General features: G+C 44.3%; 1 protein-coding gene across 1 annotated transcript in view; it reads left to right on the top strand.

Annotated features, from left to right (window-relative positions):
* The window catches only part of UAP1L1 (UDP-N-acetylglucosamine pyrophosphorylase 1 like 1), a 30,236-nt gene extending 13,561 nt beyond the window's left edge, over positions 1-16,675 (top strand). Inside the window, exons 2-9 of the mRNA XM_083807317.1 lie at positions 1,205-1,409; positions 4,861-5,036; positions 6,278-6,450; positions 7,355-7,548; positions 8,504-8,644; positions 11,311-11,496; positions 12,300-12,366; positions 14,392-16,675. Of these exons, the coding sequence (XP_083663443.1) occupies positions 1,205-1,409; positions 4,861-5,036; positions 6,278-6,450; positions 7,355-7,548; positions 8,504-8,644; positions 11,311-11,496; positions 12,300-12,366; positions 14,392-14,478 (1,229 nt within the window). The 3' untranslated portion in view covers positions 14,479-16,675. The remainder of the gene's footprint in view (positions 1-1,204; positions 1,410-4,860; positions 5,037-6,277; positions 6,451-7,354; positions 7,549-8,503; positions 8,645-11,310; positions 11,497-12,299; positions 12,367-14,391) is intronic.
* Positions 16,676-17,188: the final 513 nt, after the last annotated feature.

Raw genomic sequence — 17,188 nt, 5'->3', positions numbered from 1 at the left:
TGCCAATATCTCCTTTTCAGTTGGAGTATAGCGGGCTTCAGATCCTCTGTATCCCCGACTCCAAAACCCCAGGGGTCGACCTCGAGTTTCCCCAGGTTCTTTCTGCCAGAGGCTCCAGGTGGGACCATTCTCTCCGGCTGCGGTGTAGAGCACATTCTTTACATCTGGTCCTGTTCGGACTGGCCCGAGGGCTACTGCATGAACTATTTCCTGCTTAATTTGTTCAAAGGCTTGTCGTTGCTCAGGGCCCCATTCAAAAGCATTCTTCTTACGGGTTACTTGGTAGAGCGGGTTTACAATCAGACTGTAATTTGGAATACAGGTACAGCAGACTGGAGATTAAGGCAATCAACATCGTGACTAGCAACTATTAAGCAGGTCCAATACTTATACCAATTTTAGTTTAACACACTCTGGTCAGATTTGTCGATATCTCAACCCTTCGGGCCCCACGTTGGGCGCCAAAAAGACTGTTGTGGTTTAACCCGGCTGGCAGCTAAACACCACACAGCCGTTCGCTCACCCTCCCCCCTCCCTCTCTGGGATGGGGGAGAGAAACGGGAAAGTGAAGCCTGTGAGTTGAGATAAAGACAGTTTATTAAGACAGGAAAATAATAATAACAATAATAATAATAATAGTGATAATGGTAATAGTATTAACAATAATAATGTGTAAGAAAACAAGTGATGCACAATGCAATTGCTCACCACCCGCTGACCGATGCCCAGCCTATTCCCGAGCAGCCGGCCCCCCCACCCCGGCCAGCCACCCCTATATATTGTTTAGCATGACGTCAGATGGTATGGAATACCCCTTTGGCCAGTTTGGGTCAGCTGTCCTGGGTCTGTCCCCTCCCAGCTCCTGCTGCACCCCCAGCCTGCTCGCTGGCAGGACAGAGCAAGAAGCCGAAAAAGTCCTTGGCCTGGTGTAAACACTGCTCTGCAACAATTAAAACATCAGCATGTTATCAGCGCTCTTCTCATCCTAATCCAAAACATAGCACCCTACCAGCTACTATGAGCTACTTAACTCTGTCCTAACTGGAACCAGGACAGTATTTCTCTCTGAACTGCCAGTAGTGGGCATTGAACTGTCAGCTTCTGGCTGTTGCCTGAGCTCTGTAGAAAGGCTCAGAAGAAGGGCACAGGATGTTGACTGTCTTTGTGATTATTATGTTTCCTTTGGCTTCTTTCTCCTGTTCAGGTTTGCATCAGATCTCACAGAACAAAGTGGCAGTGCTGCTCCTGGCTGGAGGACAGGGAACACGCCTGGGAGTGAGCTATCCCAAGGGCATGTACAATGTGGGATTGCCCAGTGGCAAGACCTTATATCAGATCCAAGCAGAAAGAATCCGCAAAGTGGAGCAGCTTGCTGGCCAGAGATACCACTGCAAGTGTGCCATCCCCTGGTAGGTGATCTGGAGCCACAGACCTACTGTACAGAGGTCTTTGCACTCTAGTCTTGCCTATGTTGTCTTCTGGAAGTGCTGTTCTAGGTGCTTTGCAGGGACATGTCAGGGGAGAATCTTTTTCTGCAGGGTGTGCGATCCCATCCAGAGGGATGCAAAGGGGTGGGAAATGACAGGCCTGTGTCTGCAGATCTGAGGAACTGAGCACTACCCTTGAATTGTCTTTTCAAGCGCGGTCCCTGACAACATAATAAACAGCACTTTTCAGTGCCTGTTTCAGATTGTTTGTGAGAGATGTCATATGTTTGTGCCATACTTTCTCAGATTCCTGTATGGAGAGAGAGATCACACTGTGCTCACATTCCAAGACCTTCTATGTGCATCTTCAGCCACAGCATAAAACTCTTCCCTTCCACAATAGTAAATGCTTGTCATGCTCCATTTTTAGGCTACCTCCTGCTGTCATTGTTTACAGCTGTCTACCTTATCTGCTGGTTGCTACCAGCTTTCAGAAGTCTCCAGGCTCTGTGCAAGGTGCAGATTATCAATTCCCTATGGGATGTGGTGGTTGAGAGAGAGAGGAAGGCACTGCAGCATGGTTCTGAGAATGTTTTTTGCTACGTGTTCATCCTTAGAATATAAAGAAATACCTTTATGAAATCACTGTCTGGTGTGAGGCAGGGTTTGGGAAGAACGAAAGAGCACGTATGTCTCAGGTCTTCAGGATGGCACGTTGTTTTACAAATCGGAGATTGAAAGTAATTAAAGTCTCGATTGTGTGCTTCTTTCTGAAGCCATGTATACATAACCTGAATTGCAAAGGCATTCATCCCTGGTGCTGTTGGAAGGAAGGATTCAACATCTGCTGATAATGTTTACAGTTTATTTTCCTTGGGCTGAGGAGACAGCTGGCTGCCACAGTACCCCAGAGGCCAGGCTCTGCTGTGCTGCAAATATGTAAATCTGTGTGTACATGAGGTCTAAGCTCTCCTGTGCAAGTGATGGATACCCTCGTGTGCTTACAGAAGACCCCATATACCTATCACATGTGTTGAGGAAGTGCTGCACAGGTACATGGTGAAGATGGCTCTTAGCTGGTTGAGGGAAGTGCTTGTCCCGCTCTATGCTGGTGCAGCCTCACCTTGAGTACTATTTGTGGTTTTGGGCACCACAATATAAGGACATAAAGCCATAACAGCATGTCCAAAAGAGGGCTACGAAGATGGTGAAGGGTTTAGAGGGCAAGACGTATGAGGAGCGGCTGAAGTCATGTGGTTTGTTCAGCCTAGAGAAGAGAAGACTGAGGGGAGGCCTGATAGCAGCCTACAGCCTCCTCATGATGGGAGCAGGGGAGCAGATGTTGATATCATTTACGTGGACTTGTGCAAAGTATTTGACACTGTCCCACACGTGTCATGCCTGACAAATCTGTTGGCCTTCTTCCGATGGGGTTACAGAGCTGGTGGATAAGGAAAGAGCAACTGGTGTTGTCTACGTGGACTTGTGCAAAGTATTTGACGCTGTCCCACACGATATCCTCGTCTCCAAACTGAAGAGATGTGGATTTGATGGATGGGTCACTTGGTGGGTAAGGAATTGGCTAGATGGTTGCACTTCAAGAGTTGGGGTCAATGGTTCGATACCCAAGCGGAAAACAATTATGAGCGATGTTCCTTAGGGATCAGCACTGGGATTGGAGCTGTTTGACATCTTTGTTGGCGACATGGACAGTGAAATTGAGTGCACCGTCAGCAAGTTGACTGATGACACCAAGCTGTGTGGTGTGGTCGATGCTGGTGGGAAGGGATGCCATCCAGAGGGACCTACCTGGACAGACTTGAGAGGTGGGCCTGTGCGAACCTCAGGAAGTTCAACAAGACCAAATGCAAGGTCCTGCACCTGGGCCGGGGCAATCCCAAGCACTAATACAGACTGGGTGGAGAATGGAGTCAAAGCAGCACTGAGGAGAAGGACCTGGGGGTGCTGGTGGATGAGAAGCTCAACAGAAGCCGGTAATGTGTGCTTGCAACCCAGAAAGCCAACCATATCCTGGGCTGCATCGAAAGAAGCATGGCCAGCAGGGTGAGGGAAGGGATTCTTCCCCTCTACTCTGCTTTCATGAGACTCCACCTGGAGCACTGTGTTCAGCTCTGGGGCCCCCAGCACAAGAAGGAGATGGACCTGTTGGAGTCCAGAGGAGGCCACAAGGATGATCAAGGGGCTGGAGCACCTCTCCTGTGAAGACAGGCTGAGGGAGTTGGGGGTTGTTCAGACTGGAGAAGAGAAGCCTCCAGGGAGACCTTACAGAGGCCTTCCAGTACCTAAAGGGGGCTACAGGAAAGCTGGGGAGGGACTCTTTATCAGGGAGTGTAGAGATAGGACAAGGAATAATAGCTTTAAACTGAAAGAGGGTAGGTTTAGGTTAGATGTTAGGAAGAAATTCTTTGCCATGAGGGTGGTGAGGCCCTGGAACAGGCTGCCCAGAGAAATTGTGGATGCCCCATCCCTGGAAGTGTTTAAAGCCAAGTTGCATGGGGCTTTGAGCAACCTGCTCTAGTGAAAGGTCTCCCTGTAGGGGAGCTGGAATTAGATGATCTTTAACACAACTCATTCTATGATTCTATGATCTCTTCTCTTTGGTGACAGCGACAGGACCCAAGGGAACGGCATGTAACTGTGGCAGGGGAGGTTCAGGCTGGATGCTAGGAAAATGTTCTTCGTTGAGATGGTGGTTGGGCACTGGAACAGGCTCCCCAGAGAATTGGTCACAGGACTGAGCCTGACGGAGTTCCAGAAACATTTGGACGGTGCTCTTAGACATATGGCTTCATTTTTGGGTGGTCCAATGTGGAGCCAGAACTTGGATTGATGATCCTTCTGAGTACCTTTCAGTTTAGGATATTTTATGATTTTATGATTCTAGCCAGTGTTGGAGATGGAAGGTAATGGAAGGAAAGACAGAAGCAATGTGGAGCTAGAAGGAGAGGAGGAAACAGAGAAACTTAAAAGCAAGTTGTGCTGCTCTTCATGTTGGCGCAAAAGAGGCACTAGCATACTTTGAGCTCCTGGAGTTTCATGGTTCATTCTCAGCACCTTATGCTGGTCACTACTTCTTTAAATGGTTACTTTCAGTTTGAAATTTGGGGTGAATGAATCTCTTGTGCTATTCTTTACTCTGTTTTGGAGCTGACTTGGATATCCAGATGTTATTCGTATTTAGGGAAAGGCTTTTCTGTCTTGTCTGGAGCTAAATCTGTGGGTAGGATTGCTCATGAGACTTTGTACAGCCTTCCTGCAGGATGAGCTTTCAAGGAGAGCTCTACTAGTCAGCTACATACCATAAGTTACTGTATTGTCATTCATTTAACATGCTAAGTTTTTTTCCCTTCTCTGTCCCATCTGTAGTTTTTTTCTTTTTCTTGTTCCTTGCTCTACACTTGTTCCTACCCAGGTACATCATGACAAGTGAGTTCACCCTGGGGCCGACAGAAGAGTTCTTTGTAGAACACGGCTACTTCAACCTGGATAAATCCAATGTGATCATGTTTGAACAGAGGATGCTGCCAGCTGTTACCTTTGATGGGAAGGCCATCTTGGAGGAGAAGGGGAAAATTGCTATGGCTCCAGGTATCCTGCTGTTTGCCCTTATTTAGTACAGTAATGTAATATGTGTTGAAAATTGCTGTCAGCCGGTCTTGGCACACAGGAGCAGTATTTGGAAGTCAATGTCAATGCTTCTAATTAGCATGGGAGGGTTCAGTTAAATGCTTTAGTCTGTTAATCAAGAATGTAGTAACCTCTGTTTAGTTATTGCTGGAGATTTGCCCACATCACTTTTTTTTTTTTAAATCAAAGCCTGGGAATATTAGCAGGATTAGAAGGGGTGGGGTAGCTGCAGGTTTGGAATAGTGTGCATGTGCATGGGCAGGGCTGCGTATAAGCTAGGGATGAGTCCCCAGGATGACAGCCTCTGGGCTGCTGCCTCCCAGGGTGAAGCTGTCAGGAGAGCTGTGTGTGCTCCTTGCCACGCACTGTGCCAGCTCTGAGTTAGTGTTTGCTCAGCAGTCAGCAGTGATGCTGTCAGGCTGGGGAGGAAGCTCACCTGGCTGAAGGCTCCCCCTTTCAAGGCTGATAGCTGGAAATGGGGAAAAAAGCAACAAGCAGCAGGAAGATTAACTCTTGCCAAAATGATTGAAATGTCTCACATCTTCTCTTCTCTTAACCTGGACATGGCAAGAGACTCAGTGAAGGCAGCCCATTCAAGGCTATGTTGCAGTAATTTGTTTTTTGTGGCTGCAGAATGGTTCTCCTGAGCTAACTGGAGTGTTGAAGGAAGGAGTGACCATGAAATGGTGATCTGCGGTGAACAAATAAATGTGCAGATGGAGTTTAAGCCTTTAGAAGGTCATTGGATACTTCTAAGGGCAGGAATATGCAGAGGATAAGACTGTCCTTAGTGTTTTTCTACAGGCTGAGTTTTAAATGTGCTTTTGCTCTGCACTGGAAGAGAAGAAATGTAGCAGTCTTTTCCCATCCTCTTTTGCCACACTGTTTTCCCCATTAGTGTTTTTCCTCTGAGGATCTTACAACACTTCAAAGTCTTATAATGCTTCCCTGTGAGGTTGGTACCCAGTCCTACTTTGCAAGGTTTCATACTAGGGTGTGAAAGTTCAGGCCTTGCCTGAATTGAGTTGGTGGCAGAGCTGGAAATAAAATCCAATGGCACTGATTCTTGTCTAGAAAACATTCCCTGCTCTGCTGTTAAAGAAAATCTGTTCAGGACTTGTACCCTTTGCTTTGTTAATTGCAATAAAAACCCTGCAGAGTCACTAAATAACCAGGGCCTCTTCTTTTCTTTTGCATTATAGATGGCAATGGTGGCTTATATCGTGCTTTGGTGGATAATAAGATCTTGGATGACATGAAGCAGCGTGGTATACAGTATGTTCATGTATACTGTGTAGACAACATCCTCGTCAAGATGGCAGATCCAGTCTTCATAGGCTTCTGTGTTTCCAAAGGGGCAGATTGCGGTGCCAAGGTGAGGCGGTGCTAATGCTGGGCCATTTCCCCACAAGGAGTTAAGATCCGATTACTCTGGAAGGTAGTGGTTAGGGTGAGCTCGGAGGTACTGGAATGTTCAGATCTCTGCCCAATGACAGCTCCCTTGGAGCAGATTTAGATGTGGCATTCTGAAAATGCAAGGGGGAGCTGCTTGCTGTCCATTTTGTATTCAGAATTTACTTCCTGGGGTGTACTTCTAGGGCCTCTTCCCCTCTTCCCAGAGTACAATGGAAAATAAACTTAGATTAAAGCAGAGACTGTAATTACACAGGAAACTACAAACTGGAATCGATTCCCTTTTGTGTGTGCCCTTTCTATAAAGGCACCTGAGATATCAAGAAGCTTTATTAGACTGTGATGTGTTTTATAAATACACCTTTAAGTCTAGTCAAGGCACTCCTTACATCCCACTGTGGAGGACAGGTGAAGTTGAAAGAGCCTGGTTTTGTGACTCCAAAAGAGCAGGTGCCTGATGTTTATGAGGGCAGTTTAGTATTGCTTTAATCCTGGACACTGTTCATGCAGACAGGGAGCTGAAAGTTAATAGCTGTAAACATTCTTCATTTAATGCCAGGTCCCAGTTAAAAGTTGATAAGAAAAGTGTCCCCACAGTATGCTGATTTCTTCTAACTGTGGTTTGTCTTCTGGGTAACTGCAATTTAAGTGGTCATGTAATTGGTTTTTATGCCAATTTATGGAAAAAAAAATGCCTCCAGCCTACTTTGTATACTCAGCACTGTCTTGCCTGTGTTCTTGAGGCATTAGAGGATCAGCGTGCAGCAGGGTCTAGTAGGATAATTTGATAATTTTTTTGGGGGGGAGTTGAAATATTGCCAGGTTTTTCTTTCTTCTTGTCACAGTCTTCTGTCCTGTGTCTGCAGGTGGTGGAGAAGGCCTACCCCACAGAACCTGTTGGGGTGGTGTGCCGTGTGGATGGGATCTATCAGGTGGTGGAGTACAGTGAGATCAGTCCAGAGACTGCGCAGCTGCAAAGCCCTGATGGGGGGCTGGTGTACAGCACTGGCAATATCTGCAACCATTTCTTCACAGTTGAATTTCTGCAGATGGTGGCCCAGTAAGTTCCAGCAGAACTACCAGGCAGCTGTGCATCCCAGAAATGCTTACAAGAGTGGATGTTCCCATTTCCCACTTTGTAATTATAGTTATGGGTACCTTCTGTCTTCTCAAAAGAGTTTAAAACAACCATGTCCACTTTTGACCACTCCAGCATGCTCTTTAGGCTTTACGTAATGGAGAGTCTGCATGCTTTGCTGTAACTAAATCAACGGAGATAAACCAGTGCATGGCCTTTCTGGGCCTGCAGAGATGAGCAGGCATGTGAGCTGTGGTGTAGTCAAGCAATGCTGCCCCACATTGAGGGTTTTCAATAGGAACGTTACCAATGCTGTCCCTTGGGACAACAGGTTGGGGGAGTTAATGGAACTGGGGGAAGATTCTGCTTGGAGTTGGAAGAGGGAGGCACGATACGGAGTGTTCAGTGTGCAGCTCTCTTCCCTTAGATATGGTACTGACCCAGGAAAGGCTGGGGATACTGTCTCTGTGGGAGTATATGATACTGATGAAGTCTAAAGGTGTGGAGATAGTTATGGGGGACCTAACTTAATTTTTGTCTAGTCCTGAGCCAGACAATATTCCTGAAGAGCTTGATCTACCTTTGTGTGAGAGATCTGCTCTGTTCCATTTTCAACCTGGCCATCTAACAGTTTAGGTTATCTTTTTTTTTTTTTCTTCTCTGCTTGTGATTGCAGCTGGATGCTAGGTCCTCCCTCACTTTTTCCTTTACCCTATTATGTCATGTTGTGCAGGAGTGGAGTGCTGCTGCTCCCTGCCATGCAGGTGTCTGGGCTGCTTTGCTCAGTGAAGTGTTTCCTGGATGTGATTTTATGTCATAACCCACAACAGTTGAGATATGACCTAGGGTAATAATAAGCAGTGTGCTTCCCAGAAGTTTACTTCTTTTCTCAAAGTGGGCAGGAAGTAAATTATCTTGTTTGTCCTCCTTTTTGCAGAAAATATGAGCCCCAGCTGAAGCATCACGTAGCGATAAAGAAGGTGCCTTACATTGACGAGGAGGGAAATCTGGTAAAACCGCTAAAACCAAATGGGATAAAGCTGGAGAAGTTTGTGTTTGATGTGTTCCAGTTCTCTAAGTTAGTGGCAGACATGAATATTTTTTCCCCTCTCACTGTTTGTTTGGATGACTGCAAGTTGTAAAAGACTTTGACAGAGTGTGTGGTTTGTGGGTGACTTGTTAAAAAGACGGTTGGATCTACCAAACTCCAGCATGACAGTAACTTCACAGGCTCTGAAGGGTGCATTCACAGAGCCCTTGGCAGCAGCTGGGCTTTCTCTGACCATTCTTTGGGAACCTTTTGTTCTGTGGAGGATGGTTTGGCTGGCCCAGCCTTTAATAGCCATATGAAAGAGAGAGAAAGAGAGACAGAAAGAAAGGAAGGAAGAAAGAAAGAAAAGGAAATCTTGTGCAAAGCCAACATTTAATACAAGTGCATGTTGAAGTATTCAGAATCTAAGAAATCAGGCCTTATACAATTGTGACTTCCATAACAACTGCAGCTCTTGTTACATTTTAGGTGCATATTAAACAAGGGCTTAGTTCACACCCTTTGCGTTCAGAAAACATGTTGCTTAAGCACCATGGGACTAAGTTACTGTTGCTGTAGGAACTGTAAATGTTGGCTTGCCAAACTCTGAAACATAGCAGAGATATCTGTGCTACAGCGTTAACACAGGAGCTTTGAGTTTAGGGAATGTGGGATTTTAATAATTTAGAAATCCACCAGAAATTTATAAATGCTATTTTTGAAGGCCTAGAATTCATCTGTAAAGATTCTCTTCCAGGCTTAAATGAATGGCAAAAAGAGATCTCATGCAAACTGAAATATCTTGTTTGGGGATTGCATTTTTGTTTTTAGAGGATTTACTTCAGGAAAAGGAGCTCAAGTTTTGAACCCTGGTCTCCATTTCCTGACATAGTCAGTAATGAAATATATGAAAGGCAAAGACAGTGTATTGGAAATAGTGCAGAGCTCTGGGATTCAAAAGAGCTCATATGCAAGCAGTGATTTCCTGTACTTTGTAAAAATAACGCAGAAATTGCTTGGCAGATGCTCTTCACATGTGAAGTGCAGAAATGTGCAGAGGCTGGTTTCTTATTTGAGTTCCTTTTTTCTGATAAGCAACTGTACTTAACATTGACTGTAAGTCCTCCCTTATTGCTTATTCATACCTGGAAACTGGTGTCCTCAGTTCATCCTTGCCCACAGACTCTCAAGTTCAGTGACCATTTCTTTGAGCAGGGGTGCTGTGCTCTGTAGTGAGCAGCACAGCTCTGCCGTGCATCTGAGCTTCAGGTGTTGCTGTTAGCTGAGACTTTTTGTCCACATGTCTCTAGTGCCTGGAGAAGTTTATGTGGGATCTGTGGAGAAGTTTTGTTTTTCCTCCTACCTCTGCACAGTTCTTGAGGGTCATGAGGAAAGAGATTGGGCACCTCAGTTTATGAAACGGTTAATGAACCTGATCTCCTTCTGATACAAGGTGACCTGCTTAGTGGATGAGGGAAAGGCTGTGTATGTGGTCTACCTAGACTTTAGCAAAGCTTTCAACAGCGTTTCCTAAAACATTCTCCCGGAGAAGCTGGCTGCTCATGGCCTGGGTGAATGTACGCTTCACTGGATAAAAAAAAAAATTGGCTGAGTGGCTGAGCCCAAAGAGTTGGGGTGAATGGTGTTAAATCAGTTGGAACAGTTAAATCCAGTTGGACTCCAGTCACAAGTGGTGTCTTGCATGGCTCCGTATTGAAGCCTCTTCAATATCTTTATCAATGGTCTGGACGAGGGGTTCGAGTTCACCCTCAGGAAGTTTGCAGTTGACACCAAATTGGGCCGTGAGTGTTGATCTGCTTGAGGGCAGGAAGGCTCTGCAGAGGGACCTGGATAGGCTGGACCGATGGGCCAAGGCCAACTGTACGAAGGGCAACCAGGCCAAGTGTCGGGTCCTGCACTGGCGGGTACAATAACCCCATGCAATGCTACAGGCTGGGGGAAGAGTGTCCGGAAAACTGCCTGGAGAAGAGGGGCCTGGGGGTATTGGCCGATAGCCAGTTAAATATGAGCCAGCCGTGTGCTCATATGGCCAAGAAGTCCAACGGCATCCTGGCTTGTATCAGAAGTAGTGTGGCCAGCAGGACTAGGGAAGTGATTGTCCCCCGTACTTGGCTCTGGTGAGGCCGCACCTTGAGTACTGTGTTCAATTTTGGGCCCCTCCACTACAAGAAGGACATGGAGGTGCTGGAGCGTGTCCAGAGAAGGGCAATGAAGCTGGTGAAGGGTCTAAAGAACAAGTCTTACGAGAAACAGCTGAAGGAGCTGGGGTTGTTTAACCTGGAGAAAAGAAGGCTCAAGAGAGACCTTACCATTCGTTACAGCTACCTCAGTGGAGGTGGGGGGTTGGTCTCTTCTCCAAAGCAACAAGCGATAGGACAAGTGGTAGTGGTAGTGGTAGACTTGGCAGTGCTAGATTAATGGTTGGACTTGATGATCTTAGTGGTCTTTTCCAACCCAAAGTATTCTGTGATTCTATAATTCTATTCTGCTTTTCTGTCATAAAGTCCTGGTATTCTTTGCTCTTCAGGTGGGAGGTGGACTTTCCTTAGCTTGACTTTGCCCCAGGCTGCATACATCAATGCTCCCTAAAATATATATGAACTCTTCCCCTTGAAAGTTGTTTTTGCATCTTTTCTGCTAACAGGGCTGATGGCTAGCTTTGTTTTTCATTGTTTTCTCCCCTTTGCTTGTAGGAATTTTGTGGCATTTGAAGTTTTGAGAGAAGAGGAGTTCTCACCATTAAAAAATGCAGACACAGCTGACAAAGACACTCCTACCACTGCTCGGCAATCCCTCCTGGCCCAGCATTACCGCTGGGCTCTGAAGGCTGGGGCCAGATTTCTGGATGAAAATGGTTGCAGAATACCAGAGAAACTCAGGTGTGAACCTTTGTGACCTTCTCTGCAACTTCTTTGCATGTGACTGCCCAAACTTGAAAGCTCGCTAATGGCATGTACACTTCATTCTAAAATCGGGCATTTGCCGGATCACAGGATGACTTGGCATGGGTTCTGTTCAGCTGGCCTTTTCTGAACATGCCAAGTATTATCTGTAACAGCTACTGCTCCATTAGTTACTGTAAGTACTCTAGTCAGTAATGGCCAGTAATCTTTGCTTTAAGTCTGGCTGAATTTCCTGCCTTGGAGACAGTGAGTTGACTCCTCGTATAGCAACACGAACACAGGGAGACAACTACCTTAGGTAGAGGCAACCTTTTGTATCATTCAGGATTTAGCCAGCCCAAGGAATTGTAATTTGTAGTCCTCCCCAGCTTTTCTGAATATGATCCTAGTACTTAAAGCCCATCTAGAATCTCAGGTGGACATGAGTATTGGCTATTAGAGCAACTACCAGTTTAAATACTTCCTGCATCACACTGAAGTAAAAGCAGCTTTCCATTCTTGGGACTCTTAATTCATCAAAGCAAAGTTAAATAAACCCACAAGCTGTACGTTGTATTTGAAAAGCACCTCTTTAAATGTTATGTAATTGTTTTGATGACAAATAGTTGGGACCTGCTGATTCCCTTTTATTTTCAGTGTTTGTGTTCAAATGATGTCTGATGTATGTGAATATAACAAATGTCTTACCCTTCTGGATGTCTTACTCCTGACAGACTTTCAAAGATGACACACTGCTTTGTAAGCATAGCAAGAAGTTAATCCTGTGTTCTCTTCTTCAGTCTCTCAGGAACTGAAGATCCTCCGGCTGTGTGTGAGATTTCTCCATTAGTGTCTTATTTTGGAGAGGTGAGAATAACTATCTATGGAAGTATTTTTAAGAGTGTGCAGGAATGCATCTGATTTCTGTACAGAAACTGGATTTCTTTAGCCTGTGCTTGCTGAGAAATTATAAGATCAAGGGAGCTAGGACTTAGTCTCTGTGTTATGTTTGTGGTTTCTTCTGTGGCTTATTCTTCAGCAGGTTGTTCAGTCTTCATTTATAACAAGTTTAGCTATATGTATAATGAGATTTGTAATGAGTCTGTGCAGTTTCATGAGGACTCACGAGTACTTTGAGATCCTCTGAATGAAATGAAAAGTGCAGAATATTCAAATTACCAAATCCATGGGGTCACTGTACACAGTTGCATACTGATCTGTGCTAGCCTTCCACGGTGAGTGAATAGTGAGAGTATATGTGCATTGTCTGTAGAGGAAACGCATCTTAGAACACATTTATGAGGTTCGTTCCTCGGTAAACGATTGGTTCTGAGAAACTAATTCCATTTAGTAATGAGGGAAGGAGCCTTTATACATTGGAGAAACAGGGTGAGAAAGAGTAGATTGCAGAAGGTTGTGTGCGCTCTGGGGAAGAGCATACACAAAAGTTTACATCTCCACTAGGGAAGAAGCCAGAGGGTTGTGGTTAGTGGTATGGAGTCAAGTTGGAGTCCTATATCTAATGGAGTCCCTCAAGGGTTGGTACTGGGACCAGTGAGGTTTAATATATTCATTGATGACTTGGATGAGGGAATGGAGTGTGCCATTAGCAAGTTTGCTGTTAACACTAAACTGGGAGGAGTGGCTGACATGCCAGAAGGCTGTGCTGCCATCCAGAGGGACCTCAACAGGTTGGAGAATTGGGCGGGGAGAAACTTAATGAAATATAATGAGGGCAAATGTATAGTCCTGCATCTGGGCAAGAACAACCCCAGACACCAGTATAAGTTGGGAACTGCCCTGCTGGAGAGCAGTTAAGGGGAGAGGGACCTGGGGGTCCTGGTGGACAGCCGGATGACCATGAGCCAGCACTGTGCCCTCGTGGCCAAGAAGGCCAGTGGCATCCTGGGGTGTCTCAGCAGGGCTGTGGTTATTAGGTCAAGAGAGGTTCTCCTCCCCCTCTCCTCTGCCCTGGTGAGACCACATCTAGAATATTGTGTCCAGTTCTGGGCCCCTCAGTTCAAGAAGGACAGGGAACTGCCTGAGAAAGTCCAGCACAGAGCCACAAGGATGATTAAGGGAGGGGAGCATCTCCCTTACAAGGAAAGGCTGAGGGAGCTGGGTCTATTTAGCTTGGAGAAGACTGAGGGGTGACCTTATTAATGTTTATAAATACATAAAGGGTGAGTGTCAGGAGGATGGAGCCAGGCTCTTCTCAGTGACATCCAGTGTTAGGATAAGGGGCAGTGGGTGCAAGCTGGAACACAGGAGGTTCCGCTTAAATATGAGACAAAACTTTTTTATGGTAAAGGTGACAGAGCACTGGAACAGGCTGCCCAGGGGGCTGTGGAGTCTCCTTCTCTGGAGACTTTCAAAACCTACCTGGACGTGTTCCTGTGTGACATGATTTAGGTGTTCCTGCTCTGGCAGGGGGATTAGACTAGATGACCTTTCAAGGTCCCTTCTAATCCCTAACATTCTGTGATTCTGTGATTCTCTTTCTGCCTGCAATTGGCTAGCTCATCATAACTGATGCGTTATAAGAACAAAATAAAAATAAGACAATTTAAGTTGACTTTTCTTTGCTAGGATTGTTCTAATAGGAGGTAAGAACACTCCGCTCCATGCTTCACCCTCCCCAGGAAGATTTGTTCCAGAGATCCATTGTTTTATAGTTCATCCATGCCTCTCCTTCATGAACTGTGGTCATGTGGCTAAAGTACTTTCCATCTCTGTCACTGGGGAGACGGTTGCTATTGTCTGTCCTTCCCATGGCCTTTTAACCTTGGGTAGTCAGTCATTCTTCGAGAACATTATGGAGACTTAAAAATAGTACAGGTAACAAGTCTGATCCATTTATAACCTAACTTTACCGTCTTCACACATTCTTAGGGTCTGGAGGCGTGCATGAAGAACAAAGACTTCTGTTCTCCCCTTATACTCGATGAAAGCAAAGCAGAAATGCTAGGAAATTCTTGAAAAGGAGGGAGGACTTCTCCTCAAATCCGATACATGTCTGTCAGAGCCATTGAAAGAAAAGACACTGCTAAAATGTCAGTTATGAAGTGTATTATGTATTATGAAAAATTGCTTTACAGTATCAGATAGTTGGCAAATCCTTGTGGCAGTTGTATTTACACAGATGTGCATATGTACCAGTTCTGTTTGGTAACTTTGAAGGCTATGCCTTTTACTTTGGTCTGTCTTGTAGACTGATGTGAATGAAGATTAATACCTTCCAGGTACCAAATGGATTTTATATTTCTTATTTGTTATGCATACAAATATGTAACAGAGTAAATCAGAAACAAATCAATCAGCTTTGCATTCAAGAAGATTAAATCTCTGCAGTGCCTTGCTATGTATCTTATTTGTATCTTTGTTCCATTTTTTTCTTGTTATTGTTGCTGTTTTTTTTTTTTTTACTGTGTGCACAGCTGAAGAAGAATCAGTATGATGCCCCACCCTGAAAAGTATGGAATGACTTTGTGTACTGGGTCCTCTGTCTCTAATCTTGTGCTGGTTAGTAGACCAAGTTCAGCACATCCTCTAATTGGGTTATGCATAAGAGTCTGCTGTAGGTAGGGATCCTTTTATGTGTAAGTTTTGCTTGAGATTTGGCCTCAGCAGCAGAACAGGCTATTTTGCATATGTAGGCTCAGTGGTGGCATTCCAAGAAAACATAACTAAACATGCAGCTCAGGCTGCATACTCTTTACTCTTTACAGCTGTAGTGAACAGTTTTTTCATTATTATTTTTGAGGGGTCGGAGGTGGGGCAAAAAAAAAGGCTGAGGACTGTTTTCATAATAACCTTCTACTCTTCCTGTTTTAAGGCAAACATTTATTTTGCTTTCCATTTTTTTGTTTGATGTATATCCTATCCCTCAAAGGGGAACTCTTTTAAAGTGGCTGAAAGTAATAGGAGGAACATGCTGTGATGGTAGAATTTGATGTGTAACCAAAAGCAGAAAAATGCCTTTCTTTTAAAATATGTTACTAGCTATTATGTGAAGATAATTGTCAGCTTATTGAGGACAGCAATTGTCAGAACACATGTAGCACATGAACTCAGCCTTGGCTGAGGGCTTCCAGAGTGACCATGATACACAGCTCCTGTTTAGCTCCAGCAGACCTGTGCCGTGTGGGCAGCTGCCTACAACAGAATCTTCACTGAACACACCAAAGTCGTTTCACACTTCACGAGGACACTTCGTGTGCTCTGCTGAGTGGAATTGGGTTAAGGAGCATGCTATGCTTTTCACCCAAATCGGGTATAAGGAAGGTGATGAGGAAGATAAAACATTTCAGATGAGGCATCATCTGAAATACCAGGTCTCAGTATCTGCTTCTGCTAAGGAATTGCTGATGCTGATGTTAAGCATTAATCTTTTACATAAGTGATTTTCTGAAATTCCTCATATGAAGGTGTGTTCAGAATGTTGGAGAAGTATTGAAATAGCTTTGAGAGTAATTACAATTTATAAGTAGACTCATGTTTTCTAAAGGAACCATTTAAATGTCAATGGCAGAATTTAAAGATATAAAGTGTATCTACATATGCATAAGTAATTAGCCTTTTGCACATGCAAACCAGCTAATTACAGTTCTGATTACCTCATTTTGCATGTGCAACTAATAACTGATTTTTAGTGTAAATTAAACATTTGTCTTTGATGCTCAATTCTGTAATTTTTATTGCACAATTTTCTATGGGTCATTTTCATTCCTGTCGATCAATTTTTACATCTGAGAACTAATCGCATGGTATCCTTGTAAGTATTGCTTGTCAATTCAGGCACAGGTTGCTTTAAGTTGCACTGTGCTATAAAGAAAGAATATATATATTTTTCATTTATAAAATGCTTTCTCTTTTGAAACTCAATTATAGCCCATTTTCTATGTGCTTAAATGATGTGAACACTGAACTGCTGACATGATTTTTAGAGATTGTTTTCAAGGTGAAACTGAATTAGTATGATGAACGCCTTTTTTTTTTCCCCTATGACTCTTCATGTTTTAAACTGGAACATTAAAAGATTCTTGAGGGAACTTTAAAAAAAATTCTCATATTCATTGTGAAATGAAAAAAAAAAATCTGAAATAGAGGGGGATCCTGTAGTGTTCCAGAAACTTTTGGAGACCTAAGCTTTTTTATAATAAAGATGTTACTTTGATTTCTGTGTCTGTCGTCCTTGCTTGTGAGGAGAATACACTTGTTGTCTTTGTCCGTACACATCATGGGTGTTGTCACCACAGCTGCAGGACACTGATCCTGTGCCACTGGTAGTGTGACTGGAGGCTGCAGTGCCCATAATATGTTTACAGGATGACATGGAACTCAGCAACATGTAATACCTGAAGAGGTTTGACATTGTGGGATGTGTTTTTCCATCAGAAAGTAAACAGAACACTGTTTCCTCCCCTGCAATTCTGTGTTGTGTGGTTTTGTTTTCTTTCTTTTTTTGTTTTGTTTTTCTTCTTCAAGTTTAGCAACTCAGTTTGTCCTCCTTAATTGTGGATGGTGTGCATTTTTCTTTTATTTAAAGTAGAGTAGAGTGATCTGGTTCCGAGGCAGGCTTTCACAGCTATTGTGTAGGTAATGAGGTGTGCTAAGCACCGACTGTGGTAGTATTTCTGCTTGGCTTCCAATTAAATGGCACATTTTAAACGGGTCTATTTGTAGAACA

Source organism: Anser anser, assembly GCF_964211835.1.
Source record: "Anser anser genome assembly, chromosome: 21".
Taxonomy (NCBI): domain Eukaryota; kingdom Metazoa; phylum Chordata; class Aves; order Anseriformes; family Anatidae; genus Anser; species Anser anser.
This window is presented reverse-complemented; position numbering and strand designations above follow the sequence as displayed.